The following is an 18,011-nucleotide window of genomic DNA, read 5'->3' as shown; positions in this document are numbered from 1 at the left end:
TGCCGTTTCCGTGGCCATCATCATATTCCTCATCATCGTATTCCTCATCACCCTATTGCTCAGCTATTTCCATTGTGCTGATTATTCACAATCAATCCGAGGTAGAAATAGAAGACGCCGTTATTGCGGTGTAAGCGTATCCTGGCTTGAGGCGGAAACTTATTTGCAGTGCTGACTTGGGCTTACTCAGCCTTGGGCCTAGCTGCTGCCATTCCTCTCTTCTCTGGAGAATACCTGGCACTCTCTCTCCAGGCGGGCAGATGGCGTCTGCAATACGCCAGCATGTCATTGATAGATTCCCAGGCAGGTTGGTCAGTGCCTGCGTCCCCTGCTGACAGCCCCCTGTTCCTGGGGGGCCGCTGCGCCGTAATGAATGGGAGCAGAAAGGGGAAGCTGGCTAAGGATGATGCATAGGGCCTGCGTCTACCACCGGGAGGCAGGGAGAGCGGGTCGACGGAGCCCTAGACGTCGGGATTGGGGGTCTGCGGGGAATATCGGAGGTGGAGCTGCGATTTTCACAAAACAACCCTGATGGGATCAGAGTGCATTAACGGCAGCACGGTGGAGCCACGCCTTTGGCAGAGGAGGATGTTCCAAATCATCAGCCTAATATGGCACTTCCTGCACGCCCCTCGTCTTCCTGGGAGGAGAGCATCTGGTCAGGCCTGGACAAAAGTGAGACGCAACCCCGACGCGGGACAGGGTTAAATTCCAGACAGAGATGTATCGGTTTTCCTGTTTTCCTTGGACCTGCGCAGAGCAGAAAGGTCTTGCGTGGCACGGTCCCCTCAATGTGGACTAAGTATAGGCACCAGGATTGGGGCGATCTTGTTTTTTCCTCTGTTTTAGAGGTCCTCGGGGCGGAAAGGGAGGACGTGGAAGTGGTTCAGGAGGGAGGGAAGGGGAGGGGAGGGGGGGTCCACCTTTCATTTCATCCCAAAGATAATTCCCTGGCAGGAATGCAGTGTTTTGCTTGGCCGGAGAGAGCTCTCTGATGACGGTGCTGGAGTTAACCTGCATCGCATTCCACAGGCACAGGACGGGGTGGTGGTGATGTGCTGCTCCACCCTCTTCCTGCTCCGCCGCAGCTGTTGCCTCAAACACAAACATCACCATCATCATCAACATCACCATCACCATTATTCTCTATGGTATCTCGCTCTCCTCAAATATCAGTTCTGATTGCATCGCCAGACCGTCAAGGTCATCGAGAAGTGCGTGCTAGCGATCCATCGAGCGTTTTTTGCCATCATTCATCTGTGCTCCGTGAGGCAGGAGGGAACGCAGGGGGAACCAAGAGACCATATTCATGTGCTTTGCATTTTTCAGGCTGATTGAAAATACAACTTTTGATTAGCATTCCGTTTGGTTCTCTAAAGATACAATTAGGGGGATGCCTGTGCAGACCCTGAGAGCCCAGGATGGGAGCGCCGAGCGAGCCAGGAGTAGGGGAGGTTCCTCGGGCACTTTCTCTGACATCCACTAACATTGTTCCTCTCTGAGCACATTTTAATTAGCGGCAATGAGAAAAAGAAAGAAAGAAATGGGAGTAAAGAACCCAAGTGAATTAATTAGTTTTTTTTTCATAAAGGAAAACAAGTCAACCGTTTAACCGGTTGGGGAAAAAAAAATCACTTCACCGGTCGTTCATTTAAAATGTCAGCGCTGTTAAAATATAATTTCATTATGGATGTGTATTTGATAACCACAACAATTCCAGACGCTATTCGGGTTGGTGAGTTTTTTTCTTTTATAACTTTTCTCTTTCCAGCCTGAAGGAAATTATTTATAAGCATTTTTCTTGTTATATAGCTGGTAACAATATGGAGGTAAAGGTGGGGCGCAGAGTGAAACTACTGAAACTGAAACGTTGCAATTTAATAGACTGTACAGTCTAGAGGTTTCACCCTCTGCATAGCAATTCTGCCAGCACTATTCATTCCAGGAAATGGCTGCGTTTGTAAAGAACAAATGAACCATTTTAATTTTGTTGTTTTTTCAAATGCTTTTACCAAAACCGTCTTTCGTATGTGAATTCAAAGTCTGAATCCTTTAGATTGTACTTCTCTACATCAACAAGTGCACAATTCTCATTCTCAACATCTACATAATTCACCTCTTGAATAACAATAGTCTGATTCCGCAAAGTAAAAACCTGATTTGAAAACCCCTTGATTCATATATTGGTCTCATTGTTCATTTGTTTTCACCAATCATGCAGAGTGTGCTGCAAAAAAGAGCCGCCGGGATCAATAATGACCAATTGTCTCTGGCTCGGACCATATAGCGGCCGGGAGAAAGGGCAGGTGTAAAGGTCAGGCTCTGCGGTGATGTGGTGCGTGTGCACGTCATGAGTCTCATGTGTCTGTGTATCTAATGTGGATGGCTGAGGGGGGGGGGGGGGGGGGGGGGGGTGATGAATTAGGGGTCGGGCGTTCAGCTGACTTTCACGTTAAACACTGATTGCCTTGTGACAGAGCATATGATTAGTACATTGACATGGCGTTTTGTAATGAAAGCAGGCAGCCGCTCCCAGCACAGGCGGGGGGGGTTGGCGGTGGAGGGGGTGGGGTGTGGAGGAGGAGGAGGAGGCAGACTGTGGACGCCTAGATGTCGCCTCGTCTGTTCCCCTCCAGGCATCTCTCCGTTCCATTAACACCTGCTGATTGAGGCTGCCTTCGAACAACGCGGCCCTCCTCCCCCTGTCCTCCCCCCCGCGCTGCAGCCCTGTCCGGGGGGGAACCTGCCTCCGGAGCCGCTCAGCACCACAGACCGGCGAGGAGAGGCACATGGACAGGGAGGGGCCCTGCATCCATGGTCAGCCTGCTCATCCTGCAGATGGGAACACAGAGTGAATGTCTGCTTTCAGACGGGTGCTCCTGTATCGCCTCAGAAGGGCCCTCCTCGAGGGCCCTCCTCACGCACACGTGTGGTGCGGCTTTGGTTCTGCTGTCAAGCGGCGTGTCGTCGTTAGCACTGAGCTCGTGAACAGAGAACAAGCTGGTGCTGTCTGCTGCCGGCTGGGAATAGAGGAGTCACACGATGCAGAGAGCGTGTGCCGAACGTAAATACTGCCAACGCTAATGAATTAAAGTGGGTGAAGTGCATGTGTGTGTGTATGTTTGTGTATGTGTGTGTGTGTGTGTGTGTGTGTGTGTGTGTGTGTGTGTGTGTGTGTGCATGTGCATGGATGAATGCATGTGAAGTCTGCGGTGTTACATACATAGTGAGAGTTAAAGAAGGGGCCGTGATCAGAGCAGCCAGGCTTAGTTGGTGGTGGCACAGCCGGGCTGGGTAGCCGGTCTTGGGCCCAGGGGCCCAGGGTTAGTCACAGGGGCCCAGGCCAGTCACAGGGGCCCAGGCCAGTCACAGGGGCCAAGGGGCCCAGGCCAGTCACAGGGACCAAGGGGCCCAGGCCAGTCACAGGAGCCAAGGGGCCCAGGCCAGTCACAGGGACCCAGGCCAGTCACAGGAGCCCGGCTGACAGCTGTTGGTAGGAATGTGGGCCTGGAGGAGTGTCAGCAGGAGGAGGTTTTTACGGCGGGCCGTAGCATCCCCTCCAGCTGCTGGCCAGGTGAGCGTTCCTCCTCCTGTAATCACTGTGATCGAGGAAGGAGGAATTCACCTGTAATTGTGGCCTTGGCAAGCCGGCCCCCTCCCCCCAGCCCCTCGTACACAAGGGGCTGCTTTTGTGTCAGAAACACTCTCGGCTGTTGGCTCTGCGTTACCATAGTAACAAGTCATTAACTTGCGGCATCAAATGTTGCAAGGTGCCAATTGAGTCAGGAAATTAAAATGCGGACCGGATTTTATTGGCTTACACTTTAACCTCAAGGAATAATAAGCCAACAAAATGACATGTGTGCAATGATTCCATGCTTCTCTGTGAGAGCAGTGATTCTGCCTCAGCTCTCTGTCTATGAAGTTCTTATTGGACCTTCCCCATGGTGGACCACTCACTGGATTGGATTGGCCTATCAGAACGGAGAACAACTGGTGTGTTTATGAAACTTTGTCGAACTCGACCAACTCGTCTTCAGATCTTTCCGTTGGTTGCTTTGAGTGTGTCAGTGTCACAGAGAGGGCGTTTGAGTGTTTGCGCGTGTATATATATTTATATTTTTATGTATCCTTTATTTAGCCAGGAAGATTCATTTGAGATACAAGACCTCTCCCTCAGGGAGTTGTGGTCCAGACGAAGGATTAAATTTAAACAATTTCACACAAAACATAAAAGCAACGATTAAAAATACTAACAAGGGCGTACAATATCTGAATCTATGTGTCGAGTGTGGGTGTGTGTGTCCATGCAGGATCCGCCAGACTGCCCACAATCACACAACCCTTCCTCACACTGGGAGATAGCAGTGAGCCTGCAGGGCAGAGAATACAGACAGAAAGACTGTGTGTGTGTGTGTGTGTGTGTGTGTGTGTGTGTGTGTCTGTGTGTGTGTGTGTGTGTGTGTGTGTGTGTGTGTGTGTGTGTGTGTGTGTGTGTGTGTGCGATTGAGTGACAGCGTTGATCTCTGTCGGTGACAAATTGGCCGTGCAGATTAATGCTGAGTGGAGGAATCTGCCGAGAGCTCAGTGGCTGTGAGCTGCTCTGTATGGCTGGGGGGAGGAAGGGGTGTGGAGCTGGGGGGGGGGGTGAGGATGAGGAGGAGGCAGAGCAGGAGGAGGGCTGCAGGGTGGATGGGATGGACACAAACAGTTTAGTGTAGGCAGGCTCAGTCGGACCGGCAGGCTGACACACCAGTCTGTTGTCAGGGCTGGAAGTCAGAGCTCTAGTGGCCTTCAGAGAAACACAAACAGACCATCATGGGAGTCAAGTAAGTTCCCTTATATGAAATCTAGCGTACTTGTTTAGGATGCTGCGGCAGCGTGTGTGGGTGTGTGTGTGTTTGTGTTCTGATGCTGTTTACTGAGCTGCAGTGTTTCTTTTTTCCGCATTATGTTTTGAAGTTGGACTTAGGTCCGACGGTATGTGGTCGGGGCCACAGGGGGACTGAGGCTTCTGCTGGCCGGGAGAGAGAGAGAGGTTAATCATGCGGTGAAGGATGTGTGTTGTGTGGGTCCAGGCATAACATCTCCAAAAATACAAGAACAAGAACAACTCGCATTAATGAAACCGCCTGCTGTGAAACCTTGGTGCTGGATCCTTCCTCCCCCTCAGTGCGACAAGGGGCTGTTGTTTCATACGGATGCTTCTTCCTGTGTGTGTGTGTGTGTTGTTATTTTTTCTCAAAAACAATCTGTTGCATCTGAGCAACACAGGCTCAGGGCAGCGGAGGATCCGACACCACCGGTGAGTGGGTGGTGCTGGTGGTGCTGGCGGTGCGAACAGGACTCAGCCGTGGTGGTATTAGCCGCTGTGTTGTTGCAGCCAGCTGCTATTACCCTGCTGTAGTCAGACAGTCATTATGTGAGCACTGTGAGGGCCCCGGGGCCTGACCCACCGGTTGCGGTGACGGGCCCCTGCCCGGGGCTGGGGCCCAGATACAGCCAGCGGTCTGCGGCCGTCTAAGTGGTGGTGAGCTGGAAGGTGTGAAGGATGCGGATCCTGGCCTGCTGAGGCATGTCTTACTGTCAGGATCTGTGGATGCACGCGGATGCATGGGTATTCATAACATGTTTTAGCTGTGTTACCATGGATATGAGCAGCCAGCTCGTACAGCGATACTGCCAACTGTCACAGGAGGCAATGCACGCTATTGCCTCGCTGATGCTTCCGGGCCTCTTTAACGCCATGTGTCATAGAAAACCATACAGATGTGTGGCGATGGAGGAGATGCGGAGATGTCTGGCACCTTCAGATTTCTAAGCTGTGATTTTTCTCAAACAAATATCCACCACAGTCAAACATTCCAGCACAGACAGGTTTTCGACCTTTCTTTACTCCTGTACTGCGGCCCCCCGCTGCAGCTAGATTCCCCGCGATACGCTGGCACGTGTCCCGACGCCGTCGGCCCTGTGAGGCTGAGCAGAGCTGAGCGGCGCTGTTGTGACAGATGGAGTGAACGCAGTTCTGCCTGTCCTAGCGTCGGGCCCCCCGTCCCGCTGATGGCGGGGAGGCAGAGGGTTCCTCATAGTCTCGCTCAGGGCTTACCCAGTACATGGAGCCAGCCACCTTCTAAAACCCCCCCACCCCCACTGTCAACCCCCCTCCAAACCCCCCTCTTGGTCATACTTTCCCAAAGCCCTTAGTCAGTAAGTCTGTCTGGCAGACTCACACAACCAAAAGGGGGGAGGGGCCGAGGGTCCCAGCTGCCAAACAAAAGGCTGAAATGCTGACCCGCGTGTGAGCGCTCACCGTGGGCCCATGGGCTAAACCCTGTGGGGGAAGGCCTATAGGGGACCCCCCTCCCCACACACACCACCCCGACGGGCCCTTTCAGCGACGGAGAAACGAGAGGAAATGGAGGACAGAAGCCAAGAGCCCATGCATCCTGTGCACCCGGTCACCTAGCATAATCACGTCTTTGTCTCCGCGTCGTACTGGCGTGAGGAAGCCAGGAGCGTGCGTGGCCCAGCAGTGTGTAGGTCGGAGAGGGTTCGCCCCCTCGGCAGTTCTCCGGTACATTACCGGCCTCGTTAGCCCACCCTGCATTAAGCAGCTCCCATTAAGTGGCAGAACGGCCTGGATGAAGTTCACAGCAGCCCCAAGGAGGTGCGTATGGCAGGCAATAGCGTGCAGCTACTGAGTCTATGCAGGAGAACTCCTGTCAACCCCCCAATCCTGTTGAATGGATATTATGCATCGCGCTGGAGGGGGTAGAGGCCCGCGATACAATGCTCTTATGGGCCCCTCGGTGGAAGGTGTCATGTAAATGCGTTCTATTATCATCGCCATTAGCACTGCAGCTTCTTCTCTGTGAGGCTTTGGTCACAATGCCAGAGCGGGCACGAGGGGAGACTGCGATGAGAGCATGCATTCATCTCAGCCCCCCGGTCGTGCGGAATATGCATCGCGGAAACGGTTATCGCCTATTGTCTGCTAGACAGAGCTCCGATTAGCTGCCGTTTTATTCCCCGCTGTCCCAGAAGCTAAGATGATGGCCCACCACTGCAGACTCTAATGGCCTCTTAGTACAAATGAATAAGTAATTGTTGCTTAGGCCTTATCAAGGTTGCTTGCTTGATTTCCCCGACCTCCAGTTAGTTTTGTTCCAGCGTCTCGATACACAAACAAATAGCACCTGCACCCGTCCGTCCAATAAGGGGAATGTCTCGGCATGGAGTAGAGGATCTTCTCGGAGGGGAAGGTCGTGGTAAGGTCAGGCAGTTGCAAGTTTATCTCATTAACCACACAAAAAAAGAACTCACATTTAGTCTTTATTCGCTGCCCTCACCTTAGCTCGGATACTGCCTGTTGGATGACTAACGATGAATCAAGTGCTTTACCCCCAGGATCAATGGAAGGGAGGAGAAAGACCTAATCAACACTGATGTTCTCTGTTCCAAAAAGAAATGTGTAGTTCCTAGTGGGAATTGTGTATAGATCCAGTAACAGGGACTTGTTATAAAGGAATACTTTTTCGATAAGTACCAGACTTTTAATGAGAGGAGGCTGTGAGATCGGGGGCACAAGACTCAACCAAATCAAGGTTTATTCCCTAATGGATGTCACCACGTTTCACCGCGCGCGGGGGGCTTTGTAAAGAAAGGATTATAGGCTGTAATCAGTTCATGACCCAGCGCGTGAGTGCTAAAAATCACATTACACCCCCTGCGCTCCATGTGGCCATGTTCCCATTTCCTAGACTGTTTTTATGGGTGACTTTATTAGTGTTTGCAATACAGGGAAACTTACTCCCATTAGATTATGGTTGTAGACACTGTCTTCCTTTTTTTTTACCATTTAACACTCACCAAACACTAGAGCTGCCTCCTTTTTTCTCCTGAGGAGCTGCACTCCACCGCCTCTGAATCCCAACCTGTTTCTACCTGGATCGGAACCCTCTTGTTTATCCCCGGCATTGCCTATTGACTGGAATATAGATGGCAGATTAAGAAACACATGTAAGAATCCCCCTTCACCTCCCTTTCCCTACATGCTGTCTTTTTCGGACTACCCACTGATTAATCACTCCCAAACGCTCACAGCAGCCTGTGGGCCTGTTTGTTGTGATAGCCTCTGCAAGGAGAAGTGAAAATAAATAATCGCAAGGTGTCTCAGCGTGGCAGCTGCTGATTAATGAGGAAGAGAAGTGAGGCAGAAGTAATGCTGGCAGCCCCCACTCACCCACGCCCCTCCTTCTACCCTTCATCCCTCTGTCTCTCCACCCCTCCGTCTCTCCATCCTCTGTCTCTCCACCCCTCCGTCTCTCCATCCTCTCTCCATCCTCTCTTCTCTCCCCCGTCTCTCCACCCCTCTGTCTCTCCACCCCTCCGTCTCTCCATCCTCTCTCCATCCTCTCTTCTCTCCCCCGTCTCTCCACCCCTCTGTCTCTCCACCCCTCCGTCTCTCCATCCTCTCTCCATCCTCTCTTCTCTCCCCCGTCTCTCCACCCCTCTGTCTCTCCACCCCTCCGTCTCTCCATCCTCTCTCCATCCTGTCTTCTCTCCCCCGTCTCTCCACCCCTCTGTCTCTCCACCCCTCCGTCTCTCCATCCTCTCTCCATCCTCTCCTCTCTCCCCCGTCTCTCCACCCCTCTGTCTCTCCACCCCTCCGTCTCTCCATCCTCTCTCCATCCTCTCTTCTCTCCCCCGTCTCTCCACCCCTCTGTCTCTCCACCCCTCCGTCTCTCCATCCTCTCTCCATCCTCTCTTCTCTCCCCCGTCTCTCCACCCCTCTGTCTCTCCACCCCTCCGTCTCTCCATCCTCTCTCCATCCTCTCTTCTTTCCCCCGTCTCTCCACCCCTCTGTCTCTCCACCCCTCCGTCTCTCCATCCTCTCTCCATCCTCTCTTCTCTCCCCCGTCTCTCTACCCCTCTGTCTCTCCACCCCTCCGTCTCTCCATCCCTCCTATCCTTTCTTCTGTAACTCCATCTCTCTGTCTCTCCATTTCTTCGTCTCTCCATCCATCTGTCTCTCCATCCTGTCCTCACTTGATGTATCCCGTTTGGCATGATATTTTGTTATATATTCATCTGAGAAGACGCCGCATGTGGGTGGGTCTGAGCATCACCTTAATAAGCCTTCATATTGGGTATTGATATTCTTCTGATATTCTCATCAATCACCTGGATATATATCCTGCCTCTGGCGTGTGCGTGGCTGACTGCTGCGCCATGAAACGTCACTCAATCAGAGATGTCTTCATGCGCTTCTCGATGGAGCCCTCATGGAGAGACGGTCTTCCACAGGTCTTCAGGATGAGAGGATGGGGGGTTTTGCGGTCGTGTGGTGTGTGTGGATGCATTTGCGTGTTTTTCGTCGAGCATCCCTTAAACGCTCCATAGCAGGCGGCCCTTTGAGGAGAATGCAGAGAGGAGCCTGGCACAGAGCGAGTGTGCTCCGGAGAAGATGAAAGGAGTTGTTAATCTTTGTCAGCATGGCCGGGGCTTGGGGAGGCAAGAGCCTGCAGAGGAGGAGGAGGAGATGGAACACGTCTTCATTATCGTCTGTCACCTATCAACGGCTTTTTCTTAGCAGATTTGTTTGCCTCTCCAGTTTTCACCTTACATTATAATACTCTGCTTCAAAAAGCGATGGTGTTGTGGCATTCTCAGCCGCTTGTTATGAAGTTAAAAGTCAATTTGGAGAGATGTTCTTAACTTTTCCTTCCTTTTTCCACTCCTTTTCTCTGCGGGTCTTGAATTGGCCTTGTTATCTCTTAACTGGCAAATGGGTTCTGCTTGGCTAAATCCTTGCACTTGGCTCACAGCTCCTGGACATATAGCTTGGGGCTACAACACATTAGCTGGATGTGTTTGTGGAGGCCATTGAGGAGCAATTTAGGAAACAATAAAAGGAAACGCAAATGGAATTATAGCCTCTGACTCGTAACCCCAAATCCGTTTCTTTGGCCGGTCTAATCCCTGTTTAAAACCCTATTTAGGCTGAGGGGCCCCTCTGCGCCAGGAACCTGTAGATTGTATGGGGCCAGGAAGTTACTGATGGGGGCCACTGGTTGGGGGCTTGTGTTTATTGGCAAAGCAGCAAAGGCGGAAGCAACGAGAGCCATCTTCAAAGTAGTGTGGTCACACTGTGACCACACTACTTTACCGTCACACATGCTCATAAAGCATCACTACACATGAAACAATTCTCTACTGTAAAGCAAGCAAACAAAACGTATGTTATGTCTTTGTCTTTACCCCGGAAGTTTGTACTTGTGCTGTGTTTCTTAAGATAGGTGTAATGTTACACAACTCTAACCACAGAGACAGTGAGTCATGACTCCCCTATGGGTTTGGACTTTTTCCTTCATTTCTCAAAGGAGCCAAGGTTCTGCAGGGATCTATGAAGACTTGTGTTACGTTTGGACCGCAGACGAGTCCAAAACACTGCCGTTCCCCGGGGTCCATGATGGATCACCGTTGCATTGTTTGGACAGTCAATGAATACTTGACCAAAGAGTGCTCTGTTTGCATTTTAATACGAAAGACAATAAATCTAGTGCTGATTACACCTCGGCGAGACTCCTACCGTCGTACCGCGCTGTGAAACGTCCGCTTTCCGTGCAGAACGCGCACATCTGGCCCGTTCTGTGCAGAGGGATCCCTCAGCAGGGTGGCCCTCGACAAGGTCAGACCAGGGATACCCACACAACAGATTGTATGCATTTTAATGTCCTCAGAGACCGCTGCTGCAATGTGTTACAGTGCAATGTGGAGCGTGACTTTTGTGTTAAAGAACACGATGATAGTAATGTCGACAGAGTGGTGATAACAAAGGAACATGTTCATACTTATACGGGAACGATAAAATGCATAAAGGTACTTTAGTTTACACTCATGGGAAACTAAGTCAGGATGTGTTGAATATTAATTACTTTTTTTTCTTCTAACTTTTTTGGCTGCTAATCTCAATTTTCTTGGCACACTGGCAATTCCCCTCTTAAGAATTATCCGGAATAAACCAATTCCAAGATGAATGTGGCCTAGCCCCAACATCATTTCTCCCTGTTTATTTCTATGGCAGAGAATGATTTGCCTCCTCATAGACAGTTCCTTCTGGCACAGAGCCAGCCCAATGATCCTAGCAAGGACCTCTCCCCCCCCTCACTCTTTCTCCCCCCTCCCCCCCTCTCCCCCCCCCTCTCTCCCCCCACCCCCCTCTCTCTCTCTCTCTCTCCCCCCCCTCTCTCCCCCTCCTCTCCCCCCCCCCTCTCTCTCCCCCTCCTTGACACCTTCCTCTTCCCCCCTCCCCCATCCTTCATGGGGTAAATCCCCCCCCCCCTCGCCCATGTCATTTTTTACTCATTTATTATTTATCTTCCTAATCTTTCCCTTTGCTTTCCTCCGTGTTTGTCCCTGTGTCCCTCCTCCCTGCACCCCCACCCCTTATGTCTGATGATCCCCTGTTTTTCCAGCAATTCCCCCGACGATTCCCTAATCCCTCGTTTTCCACCTCAGTCCACAAACTGTTTTGAATGGGAGCCAAGGAGAGCGTGACAGAACAAAGCTCACAAAACGCCACTAGTTCAGCATCTATTCACACTAAAGCTACACGTTGCTTTCACTACAGCAGGACTAGAGCTCTCTTTCTCACCGCTGCGTTATAGCTAGTATATGTCCGATGAATATCGACCCTTCAAATTATTATTTCACTCCTTTTGACATCATTTATACATCAGGCCCTCTCTAATTAGCCTCACCCCAATGCTGTGAAGACATGCTCGTGGCCTTGGGCTGTCGGCAGTCGGCGGCACACAAATCGAGCCCCATTTTGTATTCTGTGTACAAGGCCAGTTATGGGAACAAAAGGCCTGGTTGGACGCCATGTTGGAATCAAGGGCGTCTTGGCAACACTCGCGTCCAGTGTGTTTGTCCATGCAAAGCTTTGCTCAGGTAGCCGCCGCTTCATTCACGGCTGTCTGCTTTAGCTGTGATCAATGTATCTCTTTCCGGAGATTTATAGGAAGTCTATAAGCCGTTGCCTGGGGGCGATTGGGCCATTTCCCTGCAGGATGCTGCTGCATATAAGCGCTATCTTCAAACTGGCATTTAAAAAAACAGGAGGAAGGAAGCAGCGAGGTTGCTGATAGGGGCAGCTCGTCAGTTCATACAGTGGACTGCGTGCTCAGATAAACCACATGGTTTCAGCCTCCTTTTGGAGCCAGAGGAGAAAACACCTTTCACAAAGTGAGTGAACACATACGGGCTTTCCAGCCATTTCTCCACCAAACCTGTGAGTAAATAGGAAAATAACGTTGCCTTTTCTCTCCAATATGGTTTCATTCTGACTGAATAGCGACAGAAACGGTGTGTTGTCTGGTACAGCTTACCATGGAATCAGGGCGTCTTCAGCTTAGACACACATGTCAGGAGCGATTCAGTGCAAGGCCGAGGCAGAAAGGAACAAAATGTAAATGTCATGTTTTACGCCAGTGTCCCTTGTAATTGAAGGGTGCTTAAGGGAGACAGGAGATAGGAGACAGACTGAGGGCCAGCGCCATCAGGATCAGGGTTACTATTCACTTCACAGTTTTTAGCATTGCAACGCCCCGCCTTCTCCGCTTCCCTCTTTGTCCCCCATTGGCTCCCCCCGCCCACAGGGGGCCCCAGGTAACTGTACTCCATTCCACACTGCCGGCGCTCTCCCTATACGCCTCACGTTATTTCAAGGGCTGGCATGTGTTTGTGTGACCCCACGTACACATGTTTTTAGCGTTAGGCTAGTGCATATATTTATGCATTCCTGGCCATACATCAGGCAGGGGGGTTGGGAGTGGGGGGTCTGTCACTGCTTGGAGCCTAGACTGCGTTGGGCCCTGGAATGGGCTCCGTGGGCCACGGCGATACAAACAACTGACAGCATCGCCTGGGCGTCCGCGAGGGAGAGCTTATTATGGTATGGAGTGTGTTTCTGAAACGCTTTGCTTAATGGTGGTGTGTTTGACCTTGGTGGTAAATCTTGTCTGGGGGGGCGGGGGGACGCTCACCGCCAGTTGGCAGTGGGTGGGGTGTGACATCACTGGGTGCCTGTGCACCCACCCAAGGTGTGTGGTGAGTGGCGTCTGTCACGGAGGCGTCATCAGTGTGGAGCCTCAGCACTAGGAGGGTCAGCAGAGAGGCGGGCTGCGTCGCTGGACAACAAGGCCATCCCAGAGATGCAGACGAGTTTTAATCTTGCCTGTTGTTTGGTCCAGAGAGTTTTACCGGGTACGTCGTCAGCTCCGCACAGGCAGCCCACCGGTCTGATTCGCCGGTCTAAACACAGAATAATATTAAATTCATGTTCACTGAATCGTAATATATGCATGTTTTTCTTCACACCTCTGGTGCGGTGGGAGATGTGTTGAGTCAAGGACTGACTATTGATGAGGAAACGTGTGGATCTGAAGCCTTTTGGGAGGGTTGCTATTGATTCATTATATTTATATTCAAAAACACGCACAAGCACAATCAATGGAGGTATCGCACATTTGTATCAGTAATAATTTAAGAACACAACAGTAACACGGTTTCAGTGGCTCATCTGTCATCCTGTTGGAAACCATCTCTGAACATCTAGTCTGCCGGTTTGCCGATTAATAAACAACAAGCCTTTGTTATTGTACCAATTGTCGTTTCCCGTGTCATATGATACCTGGCTTGAGCCCAGCAGTCTCATCTCCATTCAGACGGGGCCGTGCTGGCCTGCTAATCAGCACTAGGGGGAGGCAGACATACTGCTGGGGCGAGCAGGAGGACCGATCCAGGCCCAGCGGCAGGGGCAGCCTTATCTTGTCTGGGGAGTGAAAGAGGAAAGTCAAGAGAAAGGAAGTGTCAAGGATGGCAAATGTGGCCTACATGGTAATTAGCGGCAGGGATAGACAATCTAAAGAGCCGTAGAGCCGGCCCGGGGAACACAGAGAAATCAGCACAAACAAGCTAATGGGTGCGGCGGCTAACGAGAGTCAGAGCCAAAGGAATTTCTCTTGCTAATTTGACAAAGCCTGAAAAGAAGGCGGGGGCACTTATTGACAGCAGTCCAAAATGAAGCATTGAAAGCCGCAGCCAGGCGCTCGCCTCCTCCCATCCGCTCCTCCTCCCCTCCTCCACTCCCTCCCTCCTCTCCTTCCCTCCTGCCCTTCTCCCCTCCCCCCTCCCCTCCTCTCCTCCTCCATTCCTCCCCTCCTGCCCTCCCTTCCAACCCTCCTCCCCTCCTCTCCTCCCCTCCTCCCCTCCTCTCCTTCCCTTCCCTCCTTCCTCCCCTCCTCCACTCCTCTCCTCCTCTCCTCCTCATTCCCCCCTTCCCTACCCTCCTCTCCTCCTCCACTTCCCCCCCTTCTCGCCTCCTTCACTCATTCCCTCCCCTCCTTCCCACCCTCCTTCCCTCCCTTCCACCCTTCCTCCTCTCCCCTCCTCCTCTCCTCTGCTCCCCTCCCTCCCTCCTCTCCTTCCCTCCTGCCCTTCTCCCCTCCCCTTCACTCCCCCCCCCTTCTTGCCTCCTCCACTCCTTCCCTCCCTTCCTCCCCTCCTCCTCCCCTCTCCTCCCCTCCTTCCCTCCCTCCTCTCCTTCTCTCCTCCTCTTCTCTCCTCCTCTCCTCCCAGCAGGTCGGTGGAGGGGGTTCAAATCTAAGATGCAGCGGAGGAGCTTTTATTTCTAACGACGGGCTCTTTTGCATTAATCTCGCGACGGCCCATTTGTATATATTAGAGTCGTTATCTGCGCTCAAGCTCTGTGCGGAGGGAGACACTGATGGAGCTGAGGGGTTTCCACCACCATTCTTCCATTCATCCCCTCTCACCACCTCTTCTGATGCTCATTGGCTGCAAGCGGACCGAGGGGCTTTAAAGGGAATAGATATTGAGGTTAGGGAGACGAATGGTTCTGCTGCTATTGTGGGCTACTGTCAAGGTGACCAATGTCCACATTAGTTTTGTCCTGCGCCCATTGATCGCTGCCACTCCTAGTCTGAGGGGATTTAGCGAGGGCGGGCGGTGTTGATAGAGGTGGTGCAGCAGGTGGTAAGGTCTGCGGTGGTGGAGTCTGTAGAATAGAAAATAGAACCTGTAGTGAAATCGGACACAGGGCAGAAAAAAGCTGAGGCAAACATGTGTTGTGGAGCTTGAGGGAAGTGAAGGTTAGGTGATATATCAAAGCCGTTCGTTAGGCTCCCAGCTTGTCTTCTCTGTGACCGTGGAGCCACCGTCGGCGCCTGTGTTCTGTTTCGCTTTTTATTTTCCTCCCTTCCTTCAGTTCACGCTCGCTGGAGTTCAAATGTGGGCCAGTGTGTCAGCGGCGGAGGCGAACGCACTGCGTGCTGTGGCTTTCTGCTGAATGCACTTTCATCCGGCAACGCTCCCACCCAACCTGCCTGCCTTTATGTTCCAGTAGTACGTCCGCAGCCAAGGCGGCAGCCTTTCAAACAGGTCTGGTTGATGGCCGGGTGAGAGGGCTTACTGCTAATTTGGCAGTACTGGGAATACTGGGCACTCAGATCCCAGTATTGGTTCACCCACTCGCACCATTTAATTCCCCCCCTTTTACCCTTCACCAGAAACCAAGTGCCCTCTTTCTCTCTGCCAGGCTCCCATGCAAACTGCCCCTGTGGATGTCATTGGTTCATTGTCTCTGTGTTTGCTCTGCCCTCTCTCTCTCTCCATCACTCAGCTTTCTATTGAGTGTGAGATTTGCTCGTTCAGGCGATCCATCTTTGTGCACTTAAGCATTTTCCTTCCTTATCTCCGTGTCGGCCCCGCTGATTAATAACACTCTCAGTCATCTGCTTAATTACGTCCTTTAACAAAGAATCCCAAAAAAACAAATGTGCACGTGTGTCCATTCACCAGGGTGCAGAGCAGAACGCAAACACACACACACACAGACACACAAAGACACACACACACTCACACACACACACACACACACACACACACACACACACACACACACACACACACACACACACAGCATAGATGTACTGTAGGCATACTATCCAAATCTGTTTGAAGTGAGGGACCCCAAAAGAAAAGAGAGGTTCTGTACGCATTAAGTATTCATGTGACGGGCATTGGGGTGTGCCTGTGTGTGTGTGTGTGTGTGTGTGTGTGTTCTTTGTATGCATGTGCGTGCGTGTTGGTAGAGAGAGAGAGAGAGAGAGAGAGAGAGATTGAGAGCGAGTGAGAAAGAGAGAGAGAAGGAGAGAGAGAGCAAATTGCGCTGCGAGCAGCCAGCAATCGAGTGCTGACACCTCGTCTGGCTGCCGGAGAGAGAGAGCGAGAGAGAGCGAGAGAGGGGTTGGGCTGATGAGAGAGCGGGAGGGAGAGAGAGCGGGAGGCAGAGCGAGTGAGAGGAAGGTAGAGAGAGCGCGAGAAGGCAGAGGACAGCTGCCAGCATTTCTCCGACAGCCGGAGAAAGAGCGAGAGGCTGAACAGGAGCAGGAATTCTCCCTATTCCCCCCCACACCACCACCGCCCCCTGAAACCCAACCGTCCGGCCGGGACCGCTGCCCCCGTTTCCCCGCCGACAGCTCGCAGCGAGCGACTCGCAGGAGGACCGGCGGTCGCTTGGGCACGCAGGCAGCAGAGCTCACAATGGACTAACGGAGCGGACCGGCAGGGAGGGAACAGCCAGGCTACCCCCAGGCGGACTGCAGCAGCGCTGGAGAGAGTGGACCGGGGGAGCAGTGTGTGTCTGAACAGCAGCCGGAGAGGCTCTCGGTGCTGCAGGCGGGAGGGAGGGGGGGTGTTTCATGCCTGAACTGAGACTGAACTTTTGCACGGCGGAGCGCGCGCCACACTGGAATATTATGAACAGAGGAGGTGCGGCTTCTGAACCAAGCCTCAACTTCTCCTTCTTCTTCCTCCTCCTTTTATCCGGACTAACGGGAACCCCTCCCTGCTGCATTCAGTCCACCTCCTCCTCCTCCTTCCGACCCCCCCCCCCAAACACAGACCCCTGCTCCTCCAAGGTAGCACCTCATCCCCCCGCTCCATCCCACCTGCCGCTTCTCTGGTTACTATGACGCCCGGCTCCCCCTCCTCCACCTTCACCTCCTCCTCGTGCGCCCTGGACACCTCCTCCTCCACCTGCTCCTCGTCCTTCTCCCTCCCACCCTTTGACTTCTTACAAACCGGTGTGAAATCAAGTGGAACCCCTCGATGATTAGGATCCGCGCTGTGAAGAAGAGAAGCTCCCCCCCACAGCCCCGCAGCTTGTGAACCGCTGCCGCCACACCCCCGCCCCAACTCCTCCTCGCACCTCACCCACCTCCCCCTCCACCCGCTCCACCCCAACAACCGTGCTTTGGGACGGGCACTTTTAAACGGGAAGTCATGGAGAAGCCGGCCGCGACCGGTGGCCCGGACGCCGGAGTAGATCTCGCTCAGCTGCAGGCTTTCTGACTATGATCATTCACTAGATAATGGATTGGAAAGAGCTGTAAGTAGTACTCTCTCTCTCTCTGCCTCCCTCTCTCTCTCCCCGTCTCACACTCTCTTGCTCTCATGCTGGGTCTGTCTCGCACACATGCACACACACACACACACACACACACACACACACACACACACACAGACACACACACACACACAGGCGTGTTGTCACAGAGCTGTTGGTGTGGAGCCGCACATACTCAGCCACCGGTGCGGCTCACACACCACAGCCAGGCTGGTGTCCGCTCCGTTGGAGACTGAGAGGGGAAGCGTGCGCTGGAGCTCCAGCCTTGGGCTCTGATCGGGCTCTGAGGAAACAAACACTTGATTAGCGTGGGTTTGATTGTGGGACTTGAACAGGTGGACGAGCTGTTGTGGGTGAGGGAATCTCTGCCTGCACCTCCCCCTTTTGAGAGGGAGAGGGTGGAGGGAGTTAGGGAGAGAGTAAGGGGGGAGAGCTAGGGAGTAGGGGGAAGGAGAAATAAAGAAGAGGTGAAAGGTAAGAGAAAAGGAGAGAGATTATGACAAGCAATTAATTTTCC

General features: G+C 52.5%; 1 protein-coding gene across 4 annotated transcripts in view; it reads left to right on the top strand.

Moving 5' to 3' along the window:
- The window catches only part of kif26ab (kinesin family member 26Ab), a 79,054-nt gene that overhangs the window by 39,444 nt on the left and 21,599 nt on the right, over positions 1 to 18,011 (top strand). Inside the window, exon 1 of one of the 4 annotated variants that reach the window (XM_079752377.1) lies at positions 4,722 to 4,829. The exons of 2 other annotated variants lie outside the window; for them this stretch is intronic. In XM_079752377.1, the coding sequence (XP_079608503.1) occupies positions 4,819 to 4,829 (11 nt within the window). In that variant the 5' untranslated portion in view covers positions 4,722 to 4,818. Of the gene's footprint in view, positions 1 to 4,721; positions 4,830 to 16,383; positions 17,477 to 18,011 lie in introns of those variants that run through there. One more of the 4 variants, XM_079752376.1, reaches the window with a different exon arrangement.

The sequence above is a fragment of the Pollachius pollachius genome (assembly GCF_949987615.1).
Source record: "Pollachius pollachius genome assembly, chromosome: 15".
Lineage (NCBI taxonomy): Eukaryota > Metazoa > Chordata > Actinopteri > Gadiformes > Gadidae > Pollachius > Pollachius pollachius.
This window is presented reverse-complemented; position numbering and strand designations above follow the sequence as displayed.